General features: G+C 42.9%; 2 protein-coding genes and 2 long non-coding RNA genes across 6 annotated transcripts; 2 read left to right on the top strand and 2 right to left on the bottom strand.

The window, feature by feature from the left end:
- The first annotated feature begins 5271 nt into the window (after positions 1 to 5271).
- On the top strand, positions 5272 to 16421 carry LOC308483884 (heparan sulfate glucosamine 3-O-sulfotransferase 1-like). 2 transcript variants are annotated; one of them, XM_081018186.1, is made up of 2 exons: positions 5272 to 6822; positions 14886 to 16421. In XM_081018186.1, the coding sequence occupies exons 1-2, from the start codon at positions 5941 to 5943 to the stop codon at positions 14892 to 14894; spliced, it is 891 nt and encodes a 296-aa protein (XP_080874312.1). In that variant the 5' UTR covers positions 5272 to 5940; the 3' UTR covers positions 14895 to 16421. The 2 variants fall into 2 exon arrangements, with proteins under 2 accessions (XP_080874312.1, XP_080874311.1); XM_081018185.1 differs by lacking the exon at positions 14886 to 16421 and having other exon boundaries at positions 5642 to 8421.
- Positions 9355 to 22340, bottom strand: H2AZ2 (H2A.Z variant histone 2). Its single transcript, XM_081018196.1, has 5 exons — positions 22184 to 22340; positions 16440 to 16517; positions 12476 to 12589; positions 11003 to 11132; positions 9355 to 9687 (listed from the first exon to the last, which is right to left on the bottom strand). The coding sequence occupies exons 1-5, from the start codon at positions 22184 to 22186 to the stop codon at positions 9626 to 9628; spliced, it is 387 nt and encodes a 128-aa protein (XP_080874322.1). The 5' UTR covers positions 22187 to 22340; the 3' UTR covers positions 9355 to 9625.
- On the bottom strand, positions 16896 to 21834 carry LOC308483894. Its single transcript, XR_013989831.1, has 2 exons — positions 17877 to 21834; positions 16896 to 17750 (listed from the first exon to the last, which is right to left on the bottom strand). It is a non-coding gene; the product is annotated as an uncharacterized lncRNA (long non-coding RNA).
- Positions 22341 to 22434: 94 nt separating the features above from the next.
- On the top strand, positions 22435 to 24824 carry LOC308483890. Of its 2 annotated transcripts, none has more exons than XR_013989826.1 (2): positions 22435 to 22752; positions 23720 to 24824. It is a non-coding gene; the product is annotated as an uncharacterized lncRNA (long non-coding RNA). The 2 variants fall into 2 exon arrangements; XR_013989827.1 differs by having other exon boundaries at positions 22435 to 23135.
- Positions 24825 to 27969: the final 3145 nt, after the last annotated feature.

The raw sequence follows: 27969 nt of genomic DNA, 5'->3' as shown, positions 1-27969 counted from the left end.
ATTCTCAAAAAGTGCATTTCTTAAAAAATCTGAATTGCAGAATTGCATGGCTTGACTGAACCTTTTTGTTTTAACCTTTTCCTCCTGTCTCAATTTTTAGGAACTGATGCCTCTGCTGTATTCTGATGCTGCACATAGAATCAGCAACCTTGGGCTCACCCAAGCAGAGGTACAGTCGGTATAAACATTTAACACCGTATCTTCCCCATTGAATCACAGAATTGTGGAGTTGGATGGGACCACGAGGGTCATCCAGTCCAACCCCCTACAATGCAAGAATCTTTTTGCCCAATGTGGGGCTTGAACCCATGGCCCTGAGATTAAGAGTCTCATGATCCACTGACAGAGCTATCCCACTTCCCCCTCAAACACTGCAAATTCCGCTTGCTCCTTCCTCTTCAGTTTTTCTGATGTCCTGGAGCTTATATATCACCAGAAGTGGGCTGAAGGGCACAGAGGAACGCTGGTCCTTGCAAGTGGAGCTGCTTTTTGTGTTGGTCAGGGGTCTAGGCAAGAGCTGCTGCTCTCTCTGGGTGCATTGGGATCTCTTGCTTTCACAGCAAAGAACCATCCTCTATATCCTTTGTGCTGCTCATAGGCGAGCCTGCCAAAGTTGGCTACTCGTTCCGAGTCCCAGCCAGCATGACGGATGTTGAGGTCCAGCCACATGTGGAGCAACATTGCAGGTTTCTTACTCTAGGGTGTCCAGGTGCAAAACCATTAAAGTTTGCTGAGAAGAGTTAGCTTCCAGGGAGTCCTCAGGGCCAGGCATCGTTGGGCAACTCTCAGGGCCCAGCAGGGCTCCTGAGACCCGTTATGGGGGGAAAGAACAGCCTGCCATTGGAGCAATGTCCTGCCGTGGTCTGACATTGTATGGTGGGAAATTAAAATTCAGCCTGCCTCTCCTCTTGCTCAGAGCACTGCTGCCAGATATGCCCAAAGATGTCTTACAGACAGAGTTGGGGGATGGGATCCGAAGCTCCTTTGCCCAGGATCCCATCAAACTGGGAGATGAGTCCAGAGATGTTGGCAGGTTCAAGGGGGGGAAACAGCTGGAACATGGGAATCTGCCTTATGTGCAAGCCAGGCCATGTGGCTCAGTATTGTCTACACTGACTGGGAGGGACTCTCCAGGGTTTCAGGCAAGGGTCTTTCCCGCCCTACCTGAGATGCTGGGGATTGAACCTGGGATCTCAGCGTGCAGAGCAGATGCTCTGCCACTGAGCTGAGGCCTGCAGAAATACTGCATGCTCACCTGTCCTCCTTTACACCTGGCTTGCCTCTTCCTGGTGGCCTGTTATGTCACACCGGCCTTCTGGTGTTTAGGAAGCGCTGCCCTCCCTGTCCATCAGCCATCCTTCAAATCCTTCTTCCTTCTTCTGCAAAGATCTCCCTCAGAAACACTCCCCTCCTTTTCTCGCCTGCCTTCCTCTCGGTGTCCCCTTACACCTTTTTGCAGCTCTGGTTGCCCTGGCAACCCCTGGTACGCCAGCTGCCTGCCCCAGGGACCCCAAACATGTCATACTCTATCATTAGCAAGTCTTAGGAAGTGGAAATCATTCCCCACTGGAGGGATCTTTCTCATTACAGAAAAGCAAGGTGCCAGGAAAACAACTTCCAAACAGTGTCCATTGCCATCAGTCACTCCACCTTACTGCCCACCTGCAGGGGCAGGTAGCAGTAGCAGCAACAGGTCATGACATCCAACAGGACTGGCTTGTGTGCCCCTGTAGTGAGAGTGCATAGTTGGCAGCCACAAGGACCCACATGAATATACAGGCAAAAGCTGTAGCTTGGTGGTAGAGCATGTGCTTTAGGTCCTCAGCATCTCCAGGGAGGGCTTGGAAAGACTCCATGTCTGAAGCCCAAGGGAGCCACTTCCAGCTGGTGTAGCGAAGACAGCACTGAGCTAGCTGTGTCAATGGTCTAACAGCATAAGGCAACTTCATATGTTCCTATAGGGCAGAGAGTAGGAAACTGCTGCCCTCCAGGTGGGGCTGGATTCCAGCTGCTGTCAGTCATGGCCAATGGTTAGGGAAGATGGGGGAGTTGTAGACCAACAATATTAGAGAGCCACATTTTCTCTATCCCTGCTGCGTGGAGAAAGCCATCTCTCAATGGCTGAGCACATTGTCACATGCAGAATGTCCCAAGCTCATTGCCAGCCTCATCTTGACAACCTGGCAACTTCTTCCAGTCAACGCAAGTAACACTGTAGAATGGGTGTGGGGAACCTGTCGCCCTCCAAATGTTGAGGAACTTCGACTCCCAACAGCCCCACCAAGTGTGGCCAACAGCCCGGGATGATGGGAACTGGAGTTCCACAACACATTGGAGGGCCAAAGGTTCCTCCTGCCTGCTGCAGGTTTCCAGCAAGTTGACCTGTTGGTCTCTCCAACACAGTAAAATTGCCTGACTGGTGGCAGACCTCAAAGACCTCCTCCCTCTATGCTGCTCTTGGAGATCCTGTGATCTGAAGACAGGGTCGAATCTGGGGCATTTTGCATGCCAAGTGTATGGTCTACCACTGAGCTGCAGCCCTGCTTATGAAGCAAAGGCAAGACAGCCACCTCAGGCTGCTTGATTCTTTTAGGGGATGGCAGAGCGAGAGACTGAGAGATTGCCTTTGTGGGGATGACACGTGGAGAGGCTCTTCTGGCCAAGCCCTGTCGCAGGGAAATTGCAGAAACCCACAGTCCTCCTTTTAAGCAAGGTGAGGCAACCATGTCAGGCAGGAAAGCTGGGGTGTGGGCTGAGTGCAGCAGAGTAGGACTCAGATCTGGCCTCCTGCAAAAGACCTGTTGACATGCATTGAACTGTATGAGCACAGTGTATGAGCACAGCCATTTGCACCCGTTGATTAGCAGCAGGCAGTAATCTTGCCTTCACTTGCAAGAGCCCCAGGAAGCAGCCACTTGGCAGCCGCAGTGCGAAATTTGCCAGAGCTCAGTTAAACGTGTGCAGGGAACTGGAGTTGCCCCTGGAGTCTTCCAGGAGAGTTCATCAAACTGTTTAGAGCAGCAGGATGGCACCAAGTGACGCCACGTCAGGCCCTGGAGAGGAATTTAGACAGATGCACACACCAAGAATCCTGAGCTCCAGCCTCCTGAGTCTCATTTAGGAGGAAGGAGAGCTGAAACATTCTTATGAGGTGGGGAGAAGGCAGGTCCATTATCTCCACGATCAGCTCAGTACATGCCAGCCTAGGATGTGTGTGTGTTTGTAGTCATGGTGTAATAGAAGACCTTCCCTTCCTCCATGTTCCCAGCACTCTTGTGAGGTAGACAAGGCTGAATATGACTGACAGTCACCCAAAGAGCTTCAGACCGAGCAAAGGTTCAAAACTAGGGAGATAAATAGGATTGGTGGAGATCAGCAGAGATTCCCCTTTGCCTAGAAACCAGCAAGAGGTGCCTGAGAGCTACAATTCCATGCAACAGCAGCTCCCTCTCCCAGAATTCAGCATCCTGAAAATCTGTTTGCATTTAAACCAACTCAAGATACCGTAAGTACCTTTTGAGTTATAGGCATGACTCCTCTATATAAATCAAGAGGATGGTCAAAGATTAACCATGGTCATATGAAGCAGGCATGTATGCATGCAGTAATTGTCTAACTAAACTAACTAATAATAATATTTATACACCACCCATCTGGGTGGGTTTCCCCAGCCAACTAACTAACTACATATTCTGCCATCCTTCACAAAGACAGAATTTAAAATTTATTTTAAAAAATGAAACCAGAGCGCGATTGTCTAAAAGGTGGAAAGTTCATGTGGTAATGAGCACACACACCCTCCCACCCCAGCTGCTTAAGGAAAAGTCATAGGCACCTATAGACTTCCTCATTCTAGGGTGAATTTTTTTTTTTTTTTTTGCAGGGCAGGGGAGATTTTAAGCAGAAAACCCACCAGGGGAACCCCCCACCCCAAACCATGTCTCACTTCTGACTTGAAGTTTTTTAGCTCAGACTTCCAAGCAGCATGACCCTGAATGGTGCTAAAACTTTGGCTTGGATGGTGACTCTAGTTTCTAGGCCCGGCCATAGCAAAGATCTGGGAGAAACGTGCACAATGCCTAGTCCAAGTTCAGGAGCTAGAAAGGCCCCTTGCGAGATTTCCAAGGGTTTAGGCTGCCTCCCTTCCTCACAACATATCAGAAATAAACATGTTCAAGCTGTTTTACATTACTATGCAGCACATGCAAAATAAGAGAAATTGTGCAAAATAGTTTGATTTGTAGACTGCAGAATTTTAGCACTGAGGTGCAGGTCATCTAACCATGATATGGGGCTTTGGGCATAGAAACCCAGGGCTGTGATAAGGGACAAGTGCCTGTGCAGAAAAGAGACACTCCACCCCAAGAGAAACACAGCCTTTCACAGAGCCTGCACACTCAGATCTGCTTTTTCTTCTCATGGATAAACACAAACAAGACCTGCTTTTCTTTTCATTCAAAATAATATTGAAATTCTCAGGCATCCCGCTCTCTGGTATATACTTAATTACGTGTGCCATAGCAGCAGTTTACTCTCCTCCAGTTAGCCAGCACTGCTGTGTGTGTTCTGCATCCAGACCCCAAAAAGGGCACATTTCTGTGCTCCGTATACTCATCTGACTGCGGGGTGCCAAAGACAGAGAAAACTGTGGGCAACTCCAGCATAACAAGTCTGTGCCATAAATGCACCACAGCTGCAATTCAAACATATGACAGGGTATGAAAAGTGCAAGACTTGGGTGATTTGGTGTGACTTACTGTACTGGTTGTATAAAGATACAAATAAGCATGCAAATACAGCTGTCCCAGTAGATGCATGCATTGGTTTTGCAACGCCCTCCATTATGCTAAGAAATGTGTGCCAAATTCTGCACACGGTGCCAATTTTCACGTGCATGATTCTCTGGATTGTGACTTTTGTGCATATCTGACAGCTGCAGTGTGCCAATGATTTTGGGGGGCCAGCTGTAAATCTCAAAATCTGGGCTCTATCTCAATGGAAGAATAAATAAATAAAAACCTGGGCACAGGATATTCTCCCCAACTTTCTGGTAGTTCATGCTTGCTACCAGCATGGCATTTTATTTTACTGAACACATAATTTGTAGACATAAGATGTAGAATGGCCACTAGCTTAGATGACTTTTAGGGGATTAGGCAAATTCCTAACCGAGAAGCCACTATCAACAGCTATGAGCCACAACTGCTAATTAGGACTCCCATCTTCAGAGGCAGCCAAACCCTGAATGCTGGATAGAAACAGAAGAAGACCGTGTTGCCTTCAAGCCCCAGTAGAGGGGCACTGGAAGCAACACTGGAACCTTAATCTGGTGGAGCAGGCTTATTTGTAGGTTAAATGCATTTAAATAAACCACAGCTGGCTACTCCCTCCTTACTAACATTTGTAACCTTCCATATTGTGTCCCACCTGCCAAACTGTGTCCCTCCTCTTCCATTAGAAAAAGATGGTACCTACCAGGGACTAGATACAAACCCATTTTAGGAAGAAGTGGCTAAAGGGTACCTGGATTTTATTCATTCACGTGTGTGTGTGTGTGTGTGTGTGTGTGTGTGCGCTTAAATTATGAAAGTTTCCAAACAAGGCCTGTTATGTTTTGCTTTGCTCAGCACCTTTTGAGCCACCCACAATGATATTCTCATTTTCTCAGGTGGCAGCAACTTCCCTGAGCTAGGCTGTTCGTAAGAAAATCACCTTTTGTTGAAGTGATTTTGGAGATCCACATTGCAGGAAGCTCCTGGCAGCGGAATCCAGAACTAGAACAAAGGCAGAGGCCATTGTGAAGACAGAAGATGCCTAGGTAAGAGCACAACTGCCTGCATGCAGTGAAATCCCAGTTAATAAGCCTGGAGATGGAATAGCTCAGATAGGAAAAACAACACACAATTTTCCTCAGCACACGTTCACTCAGCTGACTTAGAGATGGCTAGAGCCTGCTTACTGCTCCTGCTTCTGAAGATGTGTGGAATCAACACGGAGGAGGAAACAAAGATCCCCTGGGGTTGGAAAGCCCCATGGAAAAGAAACAACACTCAGATCTCAAGTGAAGATTGGAAGCAACGACTGCCCCAAAGCATAATTATTGGAGTGCGGAAAGGAGGCACGCGGGCCCTGCTGGAGATGCTGAGTCTGCATCCCCAGGTGGCAGCTGCCCATTCCGAGGTGCATTTCTTCAATGTGGAGGAGAATTACCGCAAAGGACTTGGTTGGTACAGTCAGCAGATGCCTATTTCACACCCCACTCAAATCACCGTGGAAAAGACACCAGGCTATTTTTCGTCTCTCAAAGCCCCGGAAAGGATCCATGCTATGGACAACTCAATGAAGCTCCTGCTGATTGTACGGGACCCTGTGGAAAGGTTGGTGTCTGATTACACACAAATCCTTCACAACCGCAAGGCACGGCACAAGCCCTACCAAGCTCTAGAGCAGATTCTCTTGAGGCAGGGCCAGGAACTTAACACCCGGTACAAAGCCATGCAGCGCAGCCTATATGCCTTACACCTGGCTCGGTGGCTGGAGTTCTTTCCCCGGTCACAGATTCACGTGGTGGATGGAGGCACCCTGATCCGGGAGCCTCTCTCAGAGATGCGCCACGTAGAGCACTTCTTGGGACTGGAGCCTTACCTTGGCCCAGACAACTTTTACTTCAACCAGACCAAGGGCTTCTACTGCCTACAAGCAAAGGGGTATCAGCACTGCCTAGACCAATCCAAAGGACGACCTCATCCCACTGTTGATGAAGTACTGCTTGAGCAACTCTGCACCTACTTCAGTGAGCACAACGAGAACTTCTTTGCCATGGTGGGTCGAACGTTCAACTGGTGCTAAGTTCTGCTTTGGGGCTTACAGGGGTGCTCTGTTGGGACAGAGAAAAATCAGAGAATGGCCTCCAGATGTTTAGAAAAAGTTTTTTGTGGTAGAGGTCTGTACTCTCTTCTTTTGACTGGGCTGGGAAAAGAGCTCTATCAATATGGGCTTTGCTCAGTGGTACACATGTTTAGAGGAAAACAGCACAACAGAAGTAGCTTTCACACTGGAGACTGGAAAGAGAGCTTTGACAAAAAAAATTCACAGCAAGTGGAGCTATATCCTCTGCAGCTGTGTGCCCAGGAAATGCTATATTCTAGGCCAGCCTTCCCCAAGCTGGTGCCCTCCAGATGCTTTGAACTACAACTCCTATTATCCCTCACTGCTAGCCCTGCTGGCTGAGGCTAGTGGGAATTGCAGTCCAAAATATAATCCACATCTTGTTTGGCATCTATTCCCAGCAATTGTGTGAAAAAAGGGTGAAAAGCCATCTGTTCTCAGCGTTTACTGCCTCTCCAATATGCCCACACAACACAACCAGCTGCAGGAACTTTTGTTCCATCCACTTAATGCCCAACACCTGAAAGCCAAGTAATTCCTTTTCTGTTCAACATAGGGCAGCACTTCCAAAGACAAGAGTTCCTGAAGTACAGTACTGTACTCCGTAAGATCTGACTTGTGTAACTGAATACAGGACAGATAAGTCTGATATACCCATTTGGATATCTTGAATCTATTATAAATATATCAAGTCCTTATAGTCAGCCCATCAACTAGAATAAAGGGCAATTTTCATTTCAATCCACTCTCCTCTCATTGATTCACATACATAAGTCTTCCTTCCTCCTCTATCTGCTTAGAAAAAGTCCTTTCTAATAGAAATGCATTCACTGACAAGATATAATCTGTCAAGAGAGAATGAACATGCTCAATGAGGGAATATAGAGAAGTGTCAAATATACAGTGATGATTAGGGCAGGCCAAGAATACCAAGGATGTCACTTGCATGTAACTAACTGGCTCAGTTACAGCCTTCAGTACCAAGTGTGCTGCACCACTTTATTTTCTTTCCTCTACCATTGTGCTTACTCTATTATGGCACAGCTTCTAGCAAAGGGGCAACTGAAATAAAACCAGGTCCAATTCACTGGCTTCTTTTGTTGGCACATGCATGCTAAAAGAAACTAGGCTTTGTTTGTCCAACATCCATCCATATTACTAATGACCAAAACTCCCAATCTAATATTCATATGAACAACTGCAGAAGAATGTAAGAACCTGCTGCATCAGGCCAATAGCCCCTCTAGTCCAGCATCCTGTTCTAAGTGGCCAACCAGGCGTCTGTAGGGTATCTTCAAGCAGGACACAAGCACAAGAACACTCCCCGCCTCCTGTAGTTTCCAGCAACCGGGATTTAGAAGCTTTACTATCTCTGGCTATGGAGACAGAACACAGCCATGGTGCCTAGTAACCATTGATAGCCTTGTCTTATGTATCACCCACCTAAACCATTATTTGCCTTATCCAGCAATTTGACAATTGTTTAAAAAAAGAACAGGATACAATAGACAGAAATTCATGAAAGCCATGCACATCACTAACAGGAATAGATAAACAATCAGAGTCCTATATAACTGAGAATAATTGAGCCTCATTCATTTCCTACAATGCCCTAGCTTAAAGGTTACAACATATATATATGTCAGAGTGAGTGTGAATGTTTGTCCCAATCTGAAACAATAATCCCAGGATACAGATTGAGAACTGCCAAGAACCTGGAAGGCACTCAAGCAAATACACGAGAATAGGATTGAAGACCTTCCAGTTATTATTATTTGTCACCATATTGCCTGAAATTGCACTGTATGAAGCAGTCCTAACAAGAGCTAAAAACATTACAGTAGTTTATTAGTTCTCCAACCTTACTCTTATGCACAGCCAGCCCAAGAACTACTACACAAAGGGCTCAAATCACACACTGACAAGGTTGCTAATAAAAGCATGGCAGCGCTGCTGGTTTAGCACCGTGTTACAGAAGATTTTGTACATTATAGCACAACAAGGCATTGACACTGAAGCAAGTGATTGTGCTAGCTCAAGGACACAGCATAATTCAGCGCAAGGCAACTAACCCATGGGCAGTTCACCAGCTGAGGGCAGAAAAGATGCATTTTGGCTTCTTCCTACTATACACATCACCACACCTTTCCCATTATCACACCGTTCACATGTTCAGACAGTACTTCTATCCTGGGGCCGGGGGGAGAGCTTGAGCAGCCTCAGTTGCATTAAACTCTGTATATTCTACTAAGTTTAAATTAAATGCTGGACTTAGATAATTGTGGTAGCTGTATTAGATCAACAACAATCAATCAGCTAGAGAACACAGAAGTTAACTATGAACACGGCCACCATTAAAGTCTATAATTTGGAAAGATTTTATTTTAAAATCTCTAATAGGATATTAGGGCACTGATCTTTTTGCTGCAATGACCCTTTTACCCCAGAATGATACACAAGAACAAGTTTTGTAAAAAATGGTTTTATCAGTTCCATTTTTGTATAAAACACATGGGAGAAACCTAGCCAATCAACACACAAATTGCTGCCACGTAACAAGGTACTTTTGTGTCAAACTTTGAATCTAAAGAACATACAAATGTTTTAAGTCTACAGTCAATTGTCTATGCTCTTCCATTTAACTATTTTTTTAAAAAAATTCCACATATCCCCATATTTCTTCTGTCCCAGTTACAGTACAATGACAGGGAGGAAGAGGGCTGTTTAAAACTCCTCTCTATGCAGTTTTCTGCTGCCCCTTCTTTCCAATCAGAGACTTGTGGATGTGAGGAATTACACCTGTAAAGAGAATAATGGATTAGAACTGAAGAATACACAATAGTTCAGCACTCATATCAATACATTCTCAAATAACATATTTTGCTAACTCTGTTAGAACTATGCTTACCAAACCCTTCAATAAAAATCCACTTGAACACACTAAGAGGAGAACTGGGATGCAGCTATGTAGCTGTATTAGATCAAATGTTGACTCAAGGCCTAATTTTCTTGTTACAAAAACAACTAAATGGTGCCATACAGAGTTACTATACTCTGGGGTGGGGAGAAGGAGGGAATAATCTGGATTGTGTTCTTCAGGTTAGGTTCCCTCATGTTACCAAGATGGATGTGAAGATTTACTGGGACATACTGAGAAGCAGAACCGTATTCCCTGGCCTGGTTTGGAGCCTCAATTAAAGAGTTATAAATGATTGGGGAGGAGTACTTAGAATGCTCACCCAAAAAAAAAAAAAAAAAAAAAAAAAAAAAAAAAAAAAGGTGCTGCAAAACACAGTTTACAGGAGACCTACTCTATACCAGATTCACCTAGTACAGTAGTACAGGATGAAATACAAGAACCCATCACTATCAAAGCTACTACTAAGTGAGTGAACTAAAAACTATACTGATAAGTACCCATTTGGTTCATACAGTGGTAAGAACTTGCCATGGCAGTACATGCAACTACAACGTAAATCAACTGTGTAACATTCTGCCAAGCAAAATAAGCAGTTTTCCAAACACCCTGGCATAATCAGAAATCCAGGTAAGAAGCAGATCACGAATTCTACTTATCACTTGGCAAACTGCTTATCTATAATATCCTGCAGAGTACTTAAAGGGATACATTAAGATACAGAGTACTTAAAGGGATACGGCTAAGGGAGCTGGGCATGTTTAGCCTGGAGAAGAGGAGGTTAAGGGGTGATATGATAGCCATGTTCAAATATATAAAAGGATGTCACATAGAGGAGGGAGAAAGGTTGTTTTCTGCTGCTCCAGAGAAGCGGACACGGAGCAATGGATCCAAACTACAAGAAAGAAGATTTCACCTAAACATTAGGAAGAACTTCCTGACAGTAAGAGCTGTTCGACAGTGGAATTTGCTGCCAAGGAGTGTGGTGGAGTCTCCTTCTTTGGAGGTCTTTAAGCAGAGGCTTGACAACCATATGTCAGGAGTGCTCTGATGGTGTTTCCTGCTTGGCAGGGGGTTGGACTCGATGGCCCTTGTGGTCTCTTCCAACTCTATGATTCTATGATTCTAAGTTCAGCCACCCTGTCTCCAAATATACTTTTCATATCCAAGCTTTCCAGAAGCTCTAATACTACATACCTCCACCAGCAATGGTAGCTTTAATAAGGGAATCCAATTCCTCATCACCACGAATAGCAAGCTGCAAATGACGAGGAGTGATACGTTTTACCTTGAGATCCTTGGAGGCATTACCTGCCAATTCCAAAACCTGTTGGAAGAAACAGAGCTTTGTATGCCAGCCTCCTAGGAAAATACTGAACAGTGAAATACTGAAAATACTCAAAACTAAGTTACAAACTGCAACAGACTACTTTTTTTCATACATTTAGTAGATTCAAGGCAAAAGCCCAGGTACCTAAAACTAACTTTTCTTTTTCTTTTTAAAAAATGACCATCTACTACTATTCCTTGAAGATGATGCAGCAGGCTCAGCCCTACTCCCTTGCCTCATATGAGTTTGGTGGGAACTATTTCTCTTCTTGATCAGGGAAGGTCCAGGATGAGGGCAGCAGTGCTGCCTGAATAATCTTGAGCCACATTGGGCAAAAGATTCCTTCACTGCAAGGGGTTGGACTAGATGACCCTCATGGTCCCTTCCAACCCTACAATTCTATGCTTATGACTCCACATAATTCAGTACCCGCTTCAAGAGCCTTTGGGGGCTATAAAGTAGGACCAGTATTCTAAACAAATAAGTCAGTTTAAGTTGGGGTGGGGGACATCAGTTCCAGATAGAGATCTGGCCCTTGCAATTCTTCCTGGGCCACACCCCTCATAGGCCTGGTGTCATACCTCAAGTGCTTTTGCCTGACTGGAATATGTCCTTGAATTCTGATAATGCTTCTTTTTTGTCTAAATGAAGAAGGGTGTCTCAGCATGTAAAATTTACATTATTTGCACAGCACACTTTTGTCTGGCCCCCACCCACCACTGGCACAGAAGGTTGCTCTTGAGCTGAAAAGGGTTCCCTACCCCTTGCTGCATGTTTTCCCCCATAGGTAGTGAGCTTTTCCCATAAAATGTTTTGCTTTCATATTCAGGATACAAATGTATCAAGTGTTCAGAACTGCAAATAACCTCTGGGTCAGATTCTGCCTTTACCTAAAACACACAAGTTCATTTTATTATCACTCTCACTCTCTCTCACACACACACCTATTCCTCACAGTGTTCTAATGTGTGTCATATTCCCCACCCCCCACCCCATCTCAGGAATATATTAGATGGAAAGTAAACAACTAAATTAAAAGTGTAGGGCAAGAAAGCAATTCTTTTTTTCTGGATTTAGCAGAAACACATACTCACCCCAAACTCAACCACGCAAAAAACTAAGCCAGAGAGAAAACATAATCAATAGAGTATGTTAGCCATTAAAGTTCTTGCAGAATTATTTGATCTGGGCAGCTAAAACACAGGTTTTTAAAGAGAGCAGGAGCAGCTAGGTTATGCTACTCTGGAGGTTCCTGCCAGGCTCCACAGACCAATCTATTATCTGGGTCTTTGATTACATTCAGATCATGTAGTCTAACAAGATCAATTTTCAGAACCTACCTCAGCAGTGAGGTATTCGAGAATTGCAGCACTGTACACAGCAGCAGTAGCACCAACTCGTCCATGGCTTGTGGTGCGAGTCTTCAAGTGTCTATGGATACGACCCACTGGGAACTGAAAGCAGAAGGACCTGTTCAGCATACATGGTCAAAGCCAACACTGCTCTTCCAAAGGTAATTAATTCTGACATCTGGTTCAGTGAACTATTTCCAGAGAGAGAGAGAGAGGGTGCATTTAATACAGGCACCTCATCTAATCGAACTAGAGTCAGGATTTGAGTTGCAGTTTTGTTTTTTAACAGACTGGTCATCAAATGCCAAGTCACACACAGTTCTTGCACTGCATTATCTTAAACTGGAAATGGGAGGGAGTGATGTGGTCTGCGTTGCAGTTCAAGCTAGGTTTCACAGGCCAAACTGCCTGGCACCAGGCTTCTTGAGAATGCTTGCAAACCAGTAATGAGCTCCATGAGGTCATTCATAAATGTAAAAACAAATTTTCAGCACTAGAAAGTATGCTGTGTGTCTTATTCTTAAGGCAGTGTAACAGCTTCCACAGTGTATATGGTATTATATTCTTAATGTAATAAAATTCTAAAAATGTTCATTGGGCAAGCATTCAAATAACTGGCAAAGGCTAAGGACAACGAAGTCCCTGCAGCTGACCAATCAGACACACTATTATTTTCCTTAATACAAGAAGCTTAACTTCTCCTTAAATAAACACATGACTCAACAAAAAAACAGATTTTTGCCAGGAGTGGGAAGTTGGGGGCAGAAGAAAGAGACAAGACAGAAGAGTTGCCTCTTCTGGTCGAAGAGGCAGGAAAAAATGGTAACTTCCTCACAGGGAAGGGTGCTTATTTGCCAAAGCCAGAGGAAGCACATGGAAAACCTCAAACAAGTCAAAAAAGAGTCAAAATGGCAAACAAGCTGGAGAAGGGAAAACATGATTTAAACAAACAGGCAAAACATGACCAAAAAGATGACAGCCCCCAAGAGCTCACTTAGCATTTTACAAAGCTAGACTCAATTGGTTCCCATGGCCTCCAAATGAGATATTGGTGGGTTAGGTCTTGCTCCTAACAATATTTATAGGTAAGTGAACAAGATTTCCACATATTAGTCAGGAGCAATAAGACATTTTGAACTGAAATAGCAGCTCTGATGAGAGATTCTCATGGATGGCAGTATCACTAGCTATTATTAAAGGCTGTGTCTGCCAAAACTCCAGTGTCTAATGGTTTCTACTCTACAGATGTCCATGGCAGGAATATTACCTGGAAGGCTACTAAGATAATTATCTTGTATCTGTTACTCTTATACTTAAATGCATTCAATGAACCATTTGCCAAAACTGAGCTTGTCAAAAGATTTCTCTCTGAATAATACAGTCTTGCAAAACACCATACCAAAACCCAGGTGTGGTCAATACAAAACTTCAGGATGCTCTAGATATCCAAGATGTACCAGACCTATCCTTATCAGTTTTTGGATCTCGGCAAAGGGGAAGTAAAGAGCTCATTTGACTTAGGAAAGATAGTTTACACTGAATATAGCTAAAGGTTGTAGTCAGAGCACTTTGCAGTAAGGATTAGGGGAAAACACAGTATCTCTTTAGCTACTCAAAGCATGTTCAATTCTACAACACATCTACCTGGTGTTAAAAATACCAGAAACAGTCTTTTAGGCTAAAGCTTAGACAGCATGCCCCTAACAATCTGAATAGGTCAGAAACTAGAGAACTAGTGTCAAGTTCCAGGCTGAAAGTCAATGGACTGTAAGGGGGCATCATGTAACTCCTGCTAGAAAATGCTTAATGTGCAGATGGTCTGATTTGTGTTTCCTCCTCTTATAAGAGATGGAACTGCCTTACGACCCTGATTTCTGATTTCAGGGAAATGTGCACAAGGAGAGAGCAGAGAGACAGGTGGTTGTGAGAGAGGGAAAGAAAGGCAATCGTGGAAGGTGACAGAAAAAAATGCAGTAACGGGAGGGGAGACTCGGTTCCTCCTTCCCTGGGGAGCTAAGTTAATTTTAATTAAAGTAATGTACAAATCATATGCATGTCTACTGAGAAGTAAAGCCCACTTAATTTAAAGGAACTTACCCTCAAATAGCATGCACAGGACTACAACTTTAATATTTCAGGGTTGATTTGGAATGAAAATTAGTTTTATTTAATTGAATTTTTAAAAGACTTATAAAATGACAAAACTTTTGCTAACTCTCAGGAACCCTTTTTGTTTTCCTTTACAACTAAAACTGTATGTTTCTTCAGTGTGGGAGAATCTAGGGAGGTTCCTCAAACTTTATCATACAACCAAGGGGCAACAGATAACAGCTGCCACCTATATTATGTTCTAAGTATGGTAAAGCTTTCCCAGAAATCCTATCCATTTTTATTTCAGGCAAGTTGATATTAGGAGGGAGCAAGAATCATGCAGAATTGAATTAAAGATGATACAAGGTGGAAGAAAGCAAGGTAAAGTGAGATGAGATGGAGGGGGAAGAAATAGGAGGTGAAATGATACAGAAGGTGAGAAAAGGAAAGTATAAAAAATTCTGAGAAGAAAATGTGGAAGAAGGCATAAGCAGAAAGAGAAATGAAGCAGATTGGTGCATGGTATGTGGTGAGACGCTAGCACTATTAAGTATCGAGAATGAAACAAATAATAATAATAACAACAATAATAATAATAATACTGCCTTTCATCCAAGGATCACAAGGCAGTTTATAATATTAAAACACAAAATTGTGAAAGTGGGTCCCATGTTCCTGGTTGGGAGTCTAAGGTGGGTCTTGGGTCTGGACTAGTTGAAGATTGCTAGCGCAGTATAAATCATAGTTATTTCGAATGACAAATTTATTATTTCGGTCACAGACCAGTTCCAGCCCACATACAATATCAAGGAAGTCATAAAACATGATAGGGATACATTTGAATTTGCAATTAGGTATAACAGGGACAATACAGTTAAAAATATATACAAATTAAAACTTAGTCACTAACATATAACCTAAAATTATAATTTAAGGCCTTAATCATTATGATAGCATAGCTTGTTCCCTAAGTTTTATGGCAATCACACAGAATTTGGCTACCTTTAACATGATCTCAGGATCCTTGTCCTCTACCAGGGATTTTAGACACTGAAGTTCAGATTCATTTGGAGATTTTTGCATAGCAGGGGTAATAAATACTGAGCGTATATCCCCATAAAAATGGCAGTGTAACAAGGCATGAGAGACAGTTTCTACCTCCATCAAGCCGCAGGGGCAGACTCGTCCAGCATATGGTTTACCCTTGAATCTGCCCTGCAATAAGGCAGATGGCAGCATGTTGAATCTAGTGAGGGTAAATGACCATCTGTATTTAGGTATTTGTAATTTTGACAAATAATTTGCTGGGGGAAATCGTCTCCCATTATCTTTTATTACTGGGTGTTTATTCATCTTGCTCATGTGGCATTGCAGTTCCACATCCCAAATTCGTTGGCAGATTATTGCTCTAGCTTTCTCATAACCTACAGCTATCAGGGCCTGTGGGGAAAACCCCAAGCCTCTTAGCTTTTCATGCAGTGTAGCTTTCCATTTGGATTGGTAGAAATCCAGCAGGGTTAAGGGTGCCAACCCAACAGGGAAAAAGATAAGTTTTAACAAATAATGGATCTTCAGAATCCATATCCGAGCGCTAACAGGGATTTGCCGGACCTTCAGGCGGACAGCTATGTTAGACACACAAGAAGGGATAGCGATAGAACTTAGTTTGGAATGATTCTAAGGGAGCAAGGTTTAAGAAGCTGCAGATCTGAGAGCCATATGTCAGCTGTGTTAATATTTTTGCAGCAAAGACCTAGGAGGCTGCCGGAATATATTGGCCCCCTTTTCCATAGAAAAACCTCATATTAGCTTTGGTAGATCTTTGGGCATTTGCAATAGTTATTACAATAAATGAACTTACCTGAAGTCCAGCTCTTTGTGAGCGAGACACTGCCTTTGCCTTAGCCTTTCCACTGTCCTTGCCAGCCTTGCCTCCAGCCTAAATAAGAAATAAAAACATGAACTAGATCTACTGCTGAACATGTCAGCTGAAAGGAGAAGAGCTTTTAAAATCCTATCTTATCACCACTGTTGATAATACATGGTTGTTGAGGTAAAAAATGTAATTATAGGTCTCCTATAAATTCAAAAAATGCAGTCTTGATGGAATATTTAGAATGCAATTTTGTTCTTCAGGTCATTCTCTGTTAAAACAAGTGCAAGAAGGAAATTTAAAAGAACCAAAAGACTCTAAATTGCTTTTAAATATGCCAATATGTAGAGTATACAAGCTATTGGGCCACAATTCTAAGCATACTTTTAAATACCGTACATTTTTAACTAAATCTAATTAGGGCTACAATCCTAGTTTATTTAATTTATTTGGGGGGGGGGATTTTTATACCATCCTTTACCAAATGGTAAGAGGTGATTTACAAATTTAAAATGTCATACATGCCTGATATTAATAAAAATGAACCAGCAGCTATTTTCTACATGCAAGATCATATGAAGACATGTTCATGTGAACAGATGATGCATGGATACAACTTGCAGTGGCCAGCATTATTAAGGTAGTCCCAGAAGTGCTACTGTAATTAGAATGACAGCTATTGGCTGTATCTACATGAAGCCTAGTTCACAGAGAAGCACATTCAAATCGTCTCATGCATAAGAAGGACCATGTAAAGCTGTTAAGTGGTTTGCAAACACAGGTGTGAACAGGCCAATATGGTGTTTTTCATTTTAATACATCTCAGTGGTGTGGGACGGAAAATTTTCTAGAAAGTGTTATGTTTTATAAATTCATTAGAATAGTAACAAAATGTAGTTGACAACTACAAATTCTATTAGGTAAGTCTGGCAGTTTCAAAGTTTTTTATTTTGTTCACCAAATGCAAGTGAAATAAACATGCTCAATTAGATGTCTCTTTGGGACATCGGAATTTTTTTAAAGCAAACTACACTGATTTGTGTATTTTTTCACATATTTTCTAGGATGCTTCAAATCCTGAAACTAAATGTTTTAGATTATACACACTTTTCAGGATTAAAAATATTGCTCACAAACAAGCTGACTTTAGTTGTGTGCTATAATACTCAAATCAAAATAAGTTTGCACAAAGAGCTTCTGGGAATCTTGAAAGCTAGAAACTCTCTTTTCACAAGCTATAATAATAATAATAATAATAATAATAATAATAATAATAAACCTTTATTGTCCCTACACCACCTGTGTGCACTGAAATTAAACGAGCCCCCTTCCCCCCCCATACACTCAATCTTGTTTGCGCTCTGTGTGCTTGTCAGAAGTCAATTACACCACTATTTTTTTCCATTCAGCAGCCCAACAGCCCACGGATAAAAACTGTTCTTTAACCTGTTGGTGCGGCTGACTATACTTCTGTATCTCCTGCCTGAAGGTAGGAGATTAAAGAAGTGCTGGCCAGGGTATCCCTAAGAATTTTCCTCACTCTCCTGAGGCAGCGGTCTCCCAATAGCTGAACCAATAGCTACATTCCTAAGCACTTGCCCAGGTAAAAGGTCTACTGAACACTTAAAGACTTACTTCTGAATAAAAATACAGTGGTACCTCGGGTTAAGTACTTAATTCGTTCCAGAGGTCCGTTCTTAACCTGAAACTGTTCTTAACCTGAAGCACCACTTTAGCTAATGGGGCCGCCAGCTGCTGCCACACGATTTCTGTTCTCATCCTGAAGCAAAGTTCTTAACCTGAGGTAATATTTCTGGGTTAGCGGGTCTGTAACCTGAAGTACCACTGTACATAGGATTACACTATAAAATATCCAGGTTTTTATTACGTTTCTGAGGACCACACAAGTGCCAAGAGGGTGTAGAGTTGCATTCATGAACTTCAGTCACCTAGAAAATATTTGGCAACTTATACATTGAATTAAATAAGGTAAGGAAAGTGAGTAATTTAGACTACTTGGTTTTGACCCTATATTTTAAGGAATGTTAATAATCTGGGCATTTTATAATGTAAAACTCTAGTGCCAACAAGAGAACATATGGCCTACACAAGAGTTAACTTAATAATGTTCATGCCAGACCCATTTATCCAGATAGTAATCAAAGGAGAAAAGCTGTGACAGGACCAAGTGAAGCTTTACATACAATGAATCAGAATCTATGTCAAATACACTGCCAGTGATGTACTTCAAAACCACAAGGTATAACAGACAACCTGATCTTACAAATATGCTTTAGCTGCTGCACTGTAAATAGGGTTTCCCCCCAATATTAGCTAATGAAGGGTGTCACTGACCACCAACAGGCTTTACAGGGCTATCACAAGCTCTGTAAGGAAGAAATGGATGAGAACCATATATTTTCTCCACCTTTGGCAGCACATCTGTGCTGGTACCACAGCAGGAGTAATGATGGATGTGGACTTGGTTTTGGGACCCTAGCACTCAAGTTACGTACTGATAAGCCAATTAAGAGACTCCAATCAAGCTAGATAATCTAACTGAACACACATATACATTTTTAGCAAAGGAAATTATTTTTATCTACTTTATTGAAGGAAAAGTGGTACAGATGCCAAATGATAATACCAGAGATACTTTATCGTATTTATGCACACTTTTTTACTAAAATAAGTTCCAAAATTTAGGGCATGCATAAGATTTGATGGCACATTTACATTCACCAGCAAATACTTTTCTGGTTTCAAGGTTTTGAAAATTGATTCGATGGCACATTAGATTCATGTAAATACAGTACCTTTTAACTACATGGCCGTAACTAGACTGTGTTCACTTAAATGCTACTGAAACTTATGAACATGTGATTTAAGACTATTTCATTCAATAATCATTTCAGATTACCTCCGTGTCAGGTCGAACAACCCTACACCAAAACAACCACTTGTTTCAATGGGGCATATTCACAACCTGAGGCAAATAGCTATTCAAAAGCTGTTGACACAGCACTGAGATGCTCACATATTGCATAAACCAGGGGATTAGGAACTTGTTGCCCTCCAGATGTTGTTGGACTCCAATTCCCATCTCCCTGATCATTGGTCATATTGACTGAGACTGATGGGAGCCGACAGACGCAGGCTCCTCATTCCTGATGATTGTGTGCAACCCTCAGATATGGGTAGGTGTTGCATGTAAACACCTGCACATATTGAGAACCTTGCCAACTGTTTGGGCATTTTAACTGCAGTTAATGTCTTGCTGCTCCCTTGTCTCCATACATATTTTTTAAATAAGCTGTATATTTTATATCCATATTTCCCAAGACTTCTCAAAACTAAATTTGAATTTTCTGTTGAGTCAAAATGCATCTTGTACAAGCAAAGCTATGTGTTAGGGGATGTGTAAGTTAAGGGATATCTTAACAGGCTTACCTGGAACTAAATTATCACCAGATTAAACCTTATTAAGTTGCTAGTTTTTAAAATCCTGGTGTTGGTTTCACTTCTCAATGTTTTACTATTTTTATAGTGTCTGTATTGAACTGTTTAATTTATTTTTAAGCTGTATTAAACATGTTTAATCAAAAGGCAGAGTACAAAATGTTTTAAATATATCTTACAGCTTGCTGAAAGACTGACTTTACTATTAGTTTATAGCTTTTTAAAGAAAAATGAAAGCCAATTATGTAATAAAAGTCAGGCTCAATGGGTTATAAAACCAAAATTGGTAATTTTGCCAATTATCAGTCCTGTCACATTATATTCAGCAGTTGAATTACCATTTACCCAGTCACATCAGCTGCACCAAAAAAGATGAGCCCTGTATTCTATGGTAAGCTTATGATGAAGTAGAAAGATAAGATCTTAGATCAGACTGTCAGTACTAAGCCTGTTTAGTCCAAACTGCCCCAAGTTCAATGCTCCCTATGAGCTATGCTTAAGATTATATTTATATTATGGGACAAAAACAGTCAACAGTTAGAATCTTACCTGAGATTCCTCTAAGGACACAATGCTAACTGCATGCAGACAGTAAGTTAACAAACTGCAAGCAATTTCTTTGGAATTTAGAATGCTATATCAAACTTGATTACTGCAGACTTGTAAAGTAAGATTGAAATATATTAAGTTATTTCCAACTGATATAGAAGAACTGAGCAGAATGAATAATAATTGCCAGATCTGGCAGAAAAACTTTTAAGCTCTACATGCATAGCTTTTAAACCAGACAGGCAAACTTCAGTGCCATCTTATTGGGACATTCTCTACCTTAGGTTTATTATGCAAATAACCGTGATTAAAATGTTTTTCTACTGGGCATTCAACTACAAGAATATATAAATTGTATCCTTTAACAGTTTACATTAACTTTGAATACAAAGAGAACAGATCAAGTCACTTGCAGCCAAAGCAAGAAGTGATAACTCCTTGCCTATTAACCTGCTCACTGGAAGGTATCTCACCATTAAGTAAAATACTTTTTAAAATTCCTGCTTAGAAAACTAAAACCTTAAAGTAGCACTGCAACCACATCAGCAGTGAAACTTAAAATTAATCTTTAGCCTGCGGGAAGTGTCAACTGCCCATTTGCAGCCTTTATAAAAATGAAGTCCCACTGAGACCAACTGGACTTAGCGCCAATTAAACAGCCCTAAACATGGTTAAGATGGGCGTTATGTCCCCTGCAATCAGTAGGATTTGCTTTTAAGTAAACACGCATAGGCTCACGCTGCACTGGAAGGCAGCACATCTTCAGACGTCATTCGCCTACAACCCCGTTGACTTGGCGAGGGGGGAGGAGCAGAAAGGCCACTTCCCGAAGCGGCAGGCAGGGGCTCCAGTGCGCCAGGCTGTCACATCGAGGGCCGCTTCTGGCGGGACCCGTCAGACTCAAGCTGAAGCCCGCGTCAGGAAATAAATCCGGAGCGCTGACGTTTATACAGCATTACGTTGCTAGGAAATCTCTTCCCAGATGCGCCTTAGAGAGGCGAGGAGGTGGTGACGAGCCGGCCTGCCGGCACCGCTTGGCAGCTGCCCCCTATCCCCTCCAACTGCCTGGAGAAGCGACGAGGCCCTTCGGCCTGTCAGTGTGACCCCCGGCCAGGGCCCTCGGGCGCGTCTGGGTCGGGAGAAGCCGCCCCGTTGGTGAAGATGGCACATGCTCCACAAGATTCCTCCCAGAGCCAGGATTCACACGTGACACAAGGCAGACCCCGGGCTGCCACCAAGCGCGCACATCCCCGACTCTGGAAGTTGCTGCGCGCGGCTCTCGGATCCCGCCGCCACCAAGAGTATCCGCCTGAGACTCGCATCACGCGCGTTCACACCTTCATTTAAAAAAACAAACACCACCCCCAGAAAACGAGGTACACTCCGAAGCGGGAAGAGGCCTCGACGGAGGCGGGGCTTCCAAGGCGCCTCGTAAAATGAAGGCAGGCGGCAGCGTCATCCCTCGCTTCCCCACCAGCCCTTGCCAACGGGGGTTCCAGCTCACGCGTCCCTGCCCCATGACACGCGGAGGTTGGCGGAGCCTCAGGCGGAGCCGGGAGCGCAACTTGCTCGGGTCCTTCCCCGCCCCCGACACCCTTCCCTTGGCGCCGGCGCTGGAAATAAGTCGGGACCCCGCGAGGTCTTCCTGCCTGCGGGTCCGGAGCTATTTCTCCGCGAGGTTCGCTTCCCCCTGCCCCGCGTCCTTAGTCTTTCTCCCCGCTCACCATGGTTCCGTCGCTGCCCTGTGAGGACCGGTCCCGATTCCGAGCTAGAGCCGCCTCAGAAAGTCGACAGACAATAACCCGCCTGAGCGCGAGGAGGGAGCCTGGCCTGCCGCGGCCACCGCGAACCAATCAGAGCAAGCCATGCTAGTTTGAACCTCCCGCCTTGACCAATCCAATTACTGCTTCTTACTTCCTCGGGTAAGCTCCGCCCCGCGGTCCGTTTAACGGCTGTTTTTTTTTTTTTTACAATCATCAACCCCCCACCCCCCTCTTCCTTTGCACACGGCACGTAGAGAGCGAAGGGGGCGGGACAAGGCGTCGCTCCGCGTAGGAGAGAAGAGTGTGGAGTGACTACCCTTTTGACCAGTAAACGACAAAAGCGGTCGTACAGGAGGCGGTATCAACTGAATAACAGCACTTTGAACCAATCGGGAAGAAGGAGAGTTTCCCGCCCATATTGTCTCCCCCTCCCCTGCTTGTTTGTTTGCGCGGAGAGAGAAAAATGGAGGCGGCGGCCTGCGCGGGGGGGGGGGAGGGGTTCTTTCCCTCATATTCGAGGCGAGCGCTCGGTGGGTCTCTAGCCTGCGGACCTCATTAAGTCTCGCCATAAGACAATCGCGCCTTCCATTTCGTCTGAAAACGGAAGACATCAGGGGGAGGCGCTTCCACTCCCCCCCCCCCCCGCCAAACTGCACAAACAAGGCGAAAAGGTTCCCCTGACGCAGGAGGGAGCCCGCGCGGGCGCCTGGCAGAGCCCCTCGCAAAGGTCTCTCTTGTCGGCTGCCCTGCGATCCTCGGTTGGATGAAGGGCAGAGCAGAGATGTAGCCGCAGCAGCAGCAGCTCCCCCTGCCGCGCCTTCTTCCGTGGAAGGAAGCCCCACCAAGGTCCTGCTGAGGAAACGGCTCTCTTTGCGCCCAGCGCCTCGGCGCAGCCCGGTTCGGCTTTACTCAGGTGTAGCGTCAAGTGAGAGAGACTTACTCCCAGGAAAATGCGCAACGCATTGCATCCTTGCTAGCTATCCTGCCCTTCTATACATACACATGCTTGGTGGGGCATCCTGTGAGCTGAAAAAGTATCTGGTTGGTTTATTACAGGAATAATAATAGGGCGGCACGTGTGCTTCTCCCCATTTATTCCCACAACAACCCTGTGAGGTAGGTTAGGCAGAGAGCGAGTGGCCCAATTACAATGAGGTTCATGGCTAGTAGGGTGGCTCATAATTATTTTTATTTTATTTTTTTAAATGTCTGCTGCAAAGGTCTTGCTACAATAGGTATTATATAGCTATATCTAAAATTTCATATCAGTTAATATATTGACCTTCCATTGAATTGAAATTTCAGCCTTCATGACACAGGAAAACGGCCAAGTAAACAGCTATTTTCATCACTTTATGACCAATTCAGCTTTATTTTGTAGGAATTGCATTTTTTAAGAACAAGATGCTGAATATGATTTCCTTTATCCCAGCTATTTTCAATATATGTTTTTCTCTTATTATATCTCAAAATATTAATATTCTGTCTTGTTCACAGGTGTGCAACTCTAATATTTTGATTGAAGAGTCTGAGGACAGTCTGTATTAAGTGAAAGACATTTAAGGAGTGAGAGCAATAGACTATTAGATAATGGCAGCTTCACCATCAATAGCCACAAGAATATCTACAGATCAACTGGCGTTTGGTCAGCCGGCCGATTTGCCTGTGAGCGTACTTCCAACAGAATTGGATATTGCTAGGTGCTTCTTGCATGAGAAACAAAAATGGATGATTGAAAACTCTGCAAAAAAGGAACCAGACAATTCTATTATTGCAGAGATTGTTGTGTCGAAAGTTGAAAGTGTTTACAAACGTGCATCCATACCAACAGTCCGAAAAGACACAATTAAGGCCCGTGTTCTGAAAGTGTATGAAAAGCGTCAAAGCATAATCAGAATACCAGCTGCCAGGAGGTATAAGAATCCAAAGTGTCCAAATCCCTATGATCTTTCAGACTTCTTCAAAAATAAGAAAGATGTGTTTCTGAAAGGAATTTCCTGTTTGTTCGAAGTTGTTGACAATGAGAATGTGCCAAAGATAGAGAGTGAATTTCTCAAAGATCAGCGATCCGTTCGGAAGATGACCATAAGTAGTACAGTGGATAAAGTCTACCAGGAAACAACAGCAGAAAGAGTTAAGTAAGAAAGCAGAGGGAACCAGGGCTGCACAGGAATGACAACAACGAGAATCTCACTTTCAAATTGTTGCTGCTGATAATGTTGATATTGTTGATACTGGTGACTGTGGTGAAGATAAAGTTGAAACAATAGAGGAAGATATTTGTCCTGCAAATAATTCAGACTTATTTTTTAAGACTTATTAAGACCTAAATTTAAGTGTCACACATAAATGGTGGAGAGAGCTGTCAAGGAGGTGACAAAAGCAAGCCAGAATGTAGTTGGTATGAAGTGATGTGATGCAACTATAAAGACATCAATGGAGAATTGGGCCAAATACCCGAAACAGGAATCGAAGGATTTTGTCCAAAAATACTTCACATTCACAGCTTTATTTTTTAATTTGTTCTTGAAGTAATGTATAAGTAACCTTACATGTCATTATTAGTATTACGTTATGTCATAATAAAAGTTGGTATTCAATATTCACGTATCCAGTTGCTTAAATGTAGAAATAATAATGTTGTAGGATCGTATGAGTCACATTTGGATTTAAACGTCAATACTATCATCATTAAAAGGGTTTTTTTAATAAAAAAAAGTACTGGTGTTGTATCAATTTGTATTCTGCATCTTTTATTGTTCTTTTAAAAAATGCAATTCCTGCAAAATAAAGCTGAATTGGTCATAAAGTGATGAAAATAGCTGTTTACTTGGCCGTTTTCCTATGTCATGAAGGCTGAAATTTCAATTCAGTGGAGGAGGGTCAAGATAGTAACTGATATGCATGAAATTTTAGATATAGCTATATAATCCCTTTTGCAGTAAGATAAGACCTTTGGCGCAGACATTTTCAAAAAAAGTTTTTTATGAACAGCCCTAATGGCTAGATGGGGATTTGAACTCTGGTCTCCCAGGTTTTAGTGTGATGCTCTGCCCACTATATCACCCTGCCAGATAAGGGGCAGAGCTGGGAATTGGGAGAGCCTGAATTTCACCTCACATAAGAGGTGACATAAAACTCAGCCTCTGCCTGACATGCACAGGGTGGGAATATTCCCCCCCCCCCCCATTATTATTTATACAGTTAAATTGTTTATATGCCAACTTTCCATATATACATCATGGCAACTTATCACACCAACAAAAATAAAACTAAAAAGGAAAAATAAAACTAAAAAGGGTAAACAATTCATTCAAACTAATTCATTAAACCAAACAAACTAAGCTACAACCTCCTGTTCTGTGTCCAGCTCTGTCAAAAACAACTCTATAACAAATTCTCAATTATAAAAGGAAATATTTGCAAAGCTTCCTAAAAACGGAAGAGCAGCACTTCAACTTATTAATTTATTTAAAATATTTACAGGCTGCCATTATGGAGGGGGAAACTCACTTGAGGTGGTTTGCTTCAATAAAAAGGCAACAATTTTAAGGTGGGATAGTATACAAGTGAAGGAATGCAAGGGAAGTGCTTTGGACACTCTGGAAAGCACTATGAACAGAAACTCCCTATTCCCGGCAGCCATGCCTAGGGTGTGCAGAGTTCTGAAGGATTAACTTCTGAATAAAGATATATCCAGCAAAAGGTGTCTTACCAGACCACTTTGCTGAAGTGTTGGTCTTCCTCGGAAGCATAGGATGGCTATGTTGCTGTTGCATTAATATGTATTTGCGCTTCTGCAGTCATTAATAGTGAGGCTGTCCCAAGTTATGATAGATGAAACACGCTTCTGAACTAAATTAGGAAGCCCACCAAGCACCTTTGTTGCTGCATGTCACTAATTTGGATGTAACTCCTGATTAGCAGGAGGTGAGTGCAGAGTAGTGACCCATCCATGGACACAATGCCCCATATGCAACTGACAGACGGAGAATTGGAAGTCCTTTTTACTTCTCTCCTTTCATTCTTTCATGATTTTTTCTTCTCTTCTATCTTTTCCTACCTTTGCTCTTTTTGGTGTCTTCTACCCACCCCCAGAGGAGAAAGAGACAGAAGGAAATGGACATTGAGGAGTCTTTTTCCATTTTTGATCTAACCCCATCAGATCCAAGGCTACTGACAGTGGATGAGTATGCTGATAACATACTTGCTACGTTTTGTGGAGACGACATTGGAGAAAGGGCATTGCAGCCTAGAGATGACAAACTTAGAGGAAGGAGTATGAAGTACTCAAACCATAAGGTTCCGGCCTCTGCAACTTATCCCAACAATAATCAAAATAAGCTCCAATAAACAATCAGGGTGGTAAAAACAAAAAGCTCCAAAAGGATCTCTCCAGAATTAGGCAGATGCAATTCAAAGTAAGCAAGTATAAATTGATGCACACTGGGGCAAAACATCTAAATTTCACTTGTACTCAGGTTTTGCTTGGTTTCAAATAAGGACATCTGGTTGTGTGAACAGAGATGAACCATTGTACTGATTCAGCAGACTTTTCTTATGTTACATTCTTGCAGCAAAGCTTTTGAAACTTTCTCCCATCAAGAAACATTTTCCACATCAAGTTGATTGCTGTGGGAATGAAATGTGAACAGTATGGATAGCGATAATTAAATTAGACCAAGAAGGTATGCAAAAAAACAAACAAACCACATTGGCTTTTTAAAACGGCAGTGATGAGACAATCAACAGGGAATGCTGCATTATAATTAGCCACTAGACACCAAATGTCATTAATACCCATTGATGGAACATGTTTGTCTTTTAGCTATGCCAGTCTTCTATATGACAATTCTGAAGAGCACCACCTTCTGATTATTCTTTATGCCACGCTAAATATACCTAGCTCCCCCATCCATTTATCATAGAACTTGTTTTTCACATATCTGATCATTTTCATTGCCTCTCTTTGAACCTGTTCCTTTATATTCTTTTTAAAATATGGTGCCTAAAGCAGGTCCCCGTCTAAAGTATGAACAGACAGAACAAAGTGGAATTATTTTCCACAACTTCAAAATTATGGTTCTCTTAATGCAGACAAAATCACATTAGGCTTGTTTTGCATTTGCATCTCATGGCTGACTCATATTCAGCTTGAGATTTCCTATAATTCTGAGATCTTTTTCACATGTTCTGCTGCTAAGCCAAGTCTCCACCACCCTATAACTATGCATCTGATTTTTGCCTAAATGTATAAATTTAAATTTCTCTCTGTTGAATGCTATTGTGTTAATTTTAAGGTAAAGGGACCCCTGACCGTTAAGTCCAGTCGCAGACGACTCTGGGGTTGCGGCGCTCATCTCACTTTATTGGCCGAGGGAGCCAGGTCATGTGGCCAGCATGACTAAGCTGCTTCTGGCGAACCAGAGCAGCGCATGGAAACGCCGTTTACCTTCCCGCCAGAGCGGTACCTATTTATCTACTTGCACTTTGTGCTTTCAAACTGCTAGGTGGGCAGGAGCTGGGACCGAGCAATGGGAGCTCACCCCGTCGCGGGGATTCGAACCACCAACCTTCTGATCAGCAAACCCTAGGCTCTGTGGTTTAGACCACATCGTAACCTGCGTCCCTCTATGTTAATTTTAATATAGTTTAAATTCTATAAAAGTCATTCTGTCCCTTCTTCTGAGCTGTCACAAATTTTCCTAAGAATTCCCTCCTCCTTTGAAATAAGGTGCTGTTGTACA

The sequence above is a fragment of the Podarcis pityusensis genome (genome assembly GCF_964106645.2).
Source record: "Podarcis pityusensis genome assembly, chromosome: 8".
NCBI classification, from domain to species: domain Eukaryota; kingdom Metazoa; phylum Chordata; class Lepidosauria; order Squamata; family Lacertidae; genus Podarcis; species Podarcis pityusensis.
Note: the sequence above shows the minus strand (reverse complement) of the source record. Positions and strands in the feature narration are given on the sequence as shown.

Coding starts and splice junctions, on each gene's coding strand:
- LOC308483884 (XM_081018185.1), top strand. CDS start 5,941: ATGGCTAGAGCCTGCTTACTGCTCCTGCTTCTGAAGATGTGTGGAATC.
- H2AZ2 (XM_081018196.1), bottom strand. Junction 12,590..16,439: donor CACAAAGAGCTGGACTTCAG/GTAAGTTCATTT, acceptor TTCTGCTTTCAG/TTCCCAGTGGGTCGTATCCA. Junction 9,688..11,002: donor AGCTACCATTGCTGGTGGAG/GTATGTAGTATT, acceptor TTCTCTTTACAG/GTGTAATTCCTCACATCCAC.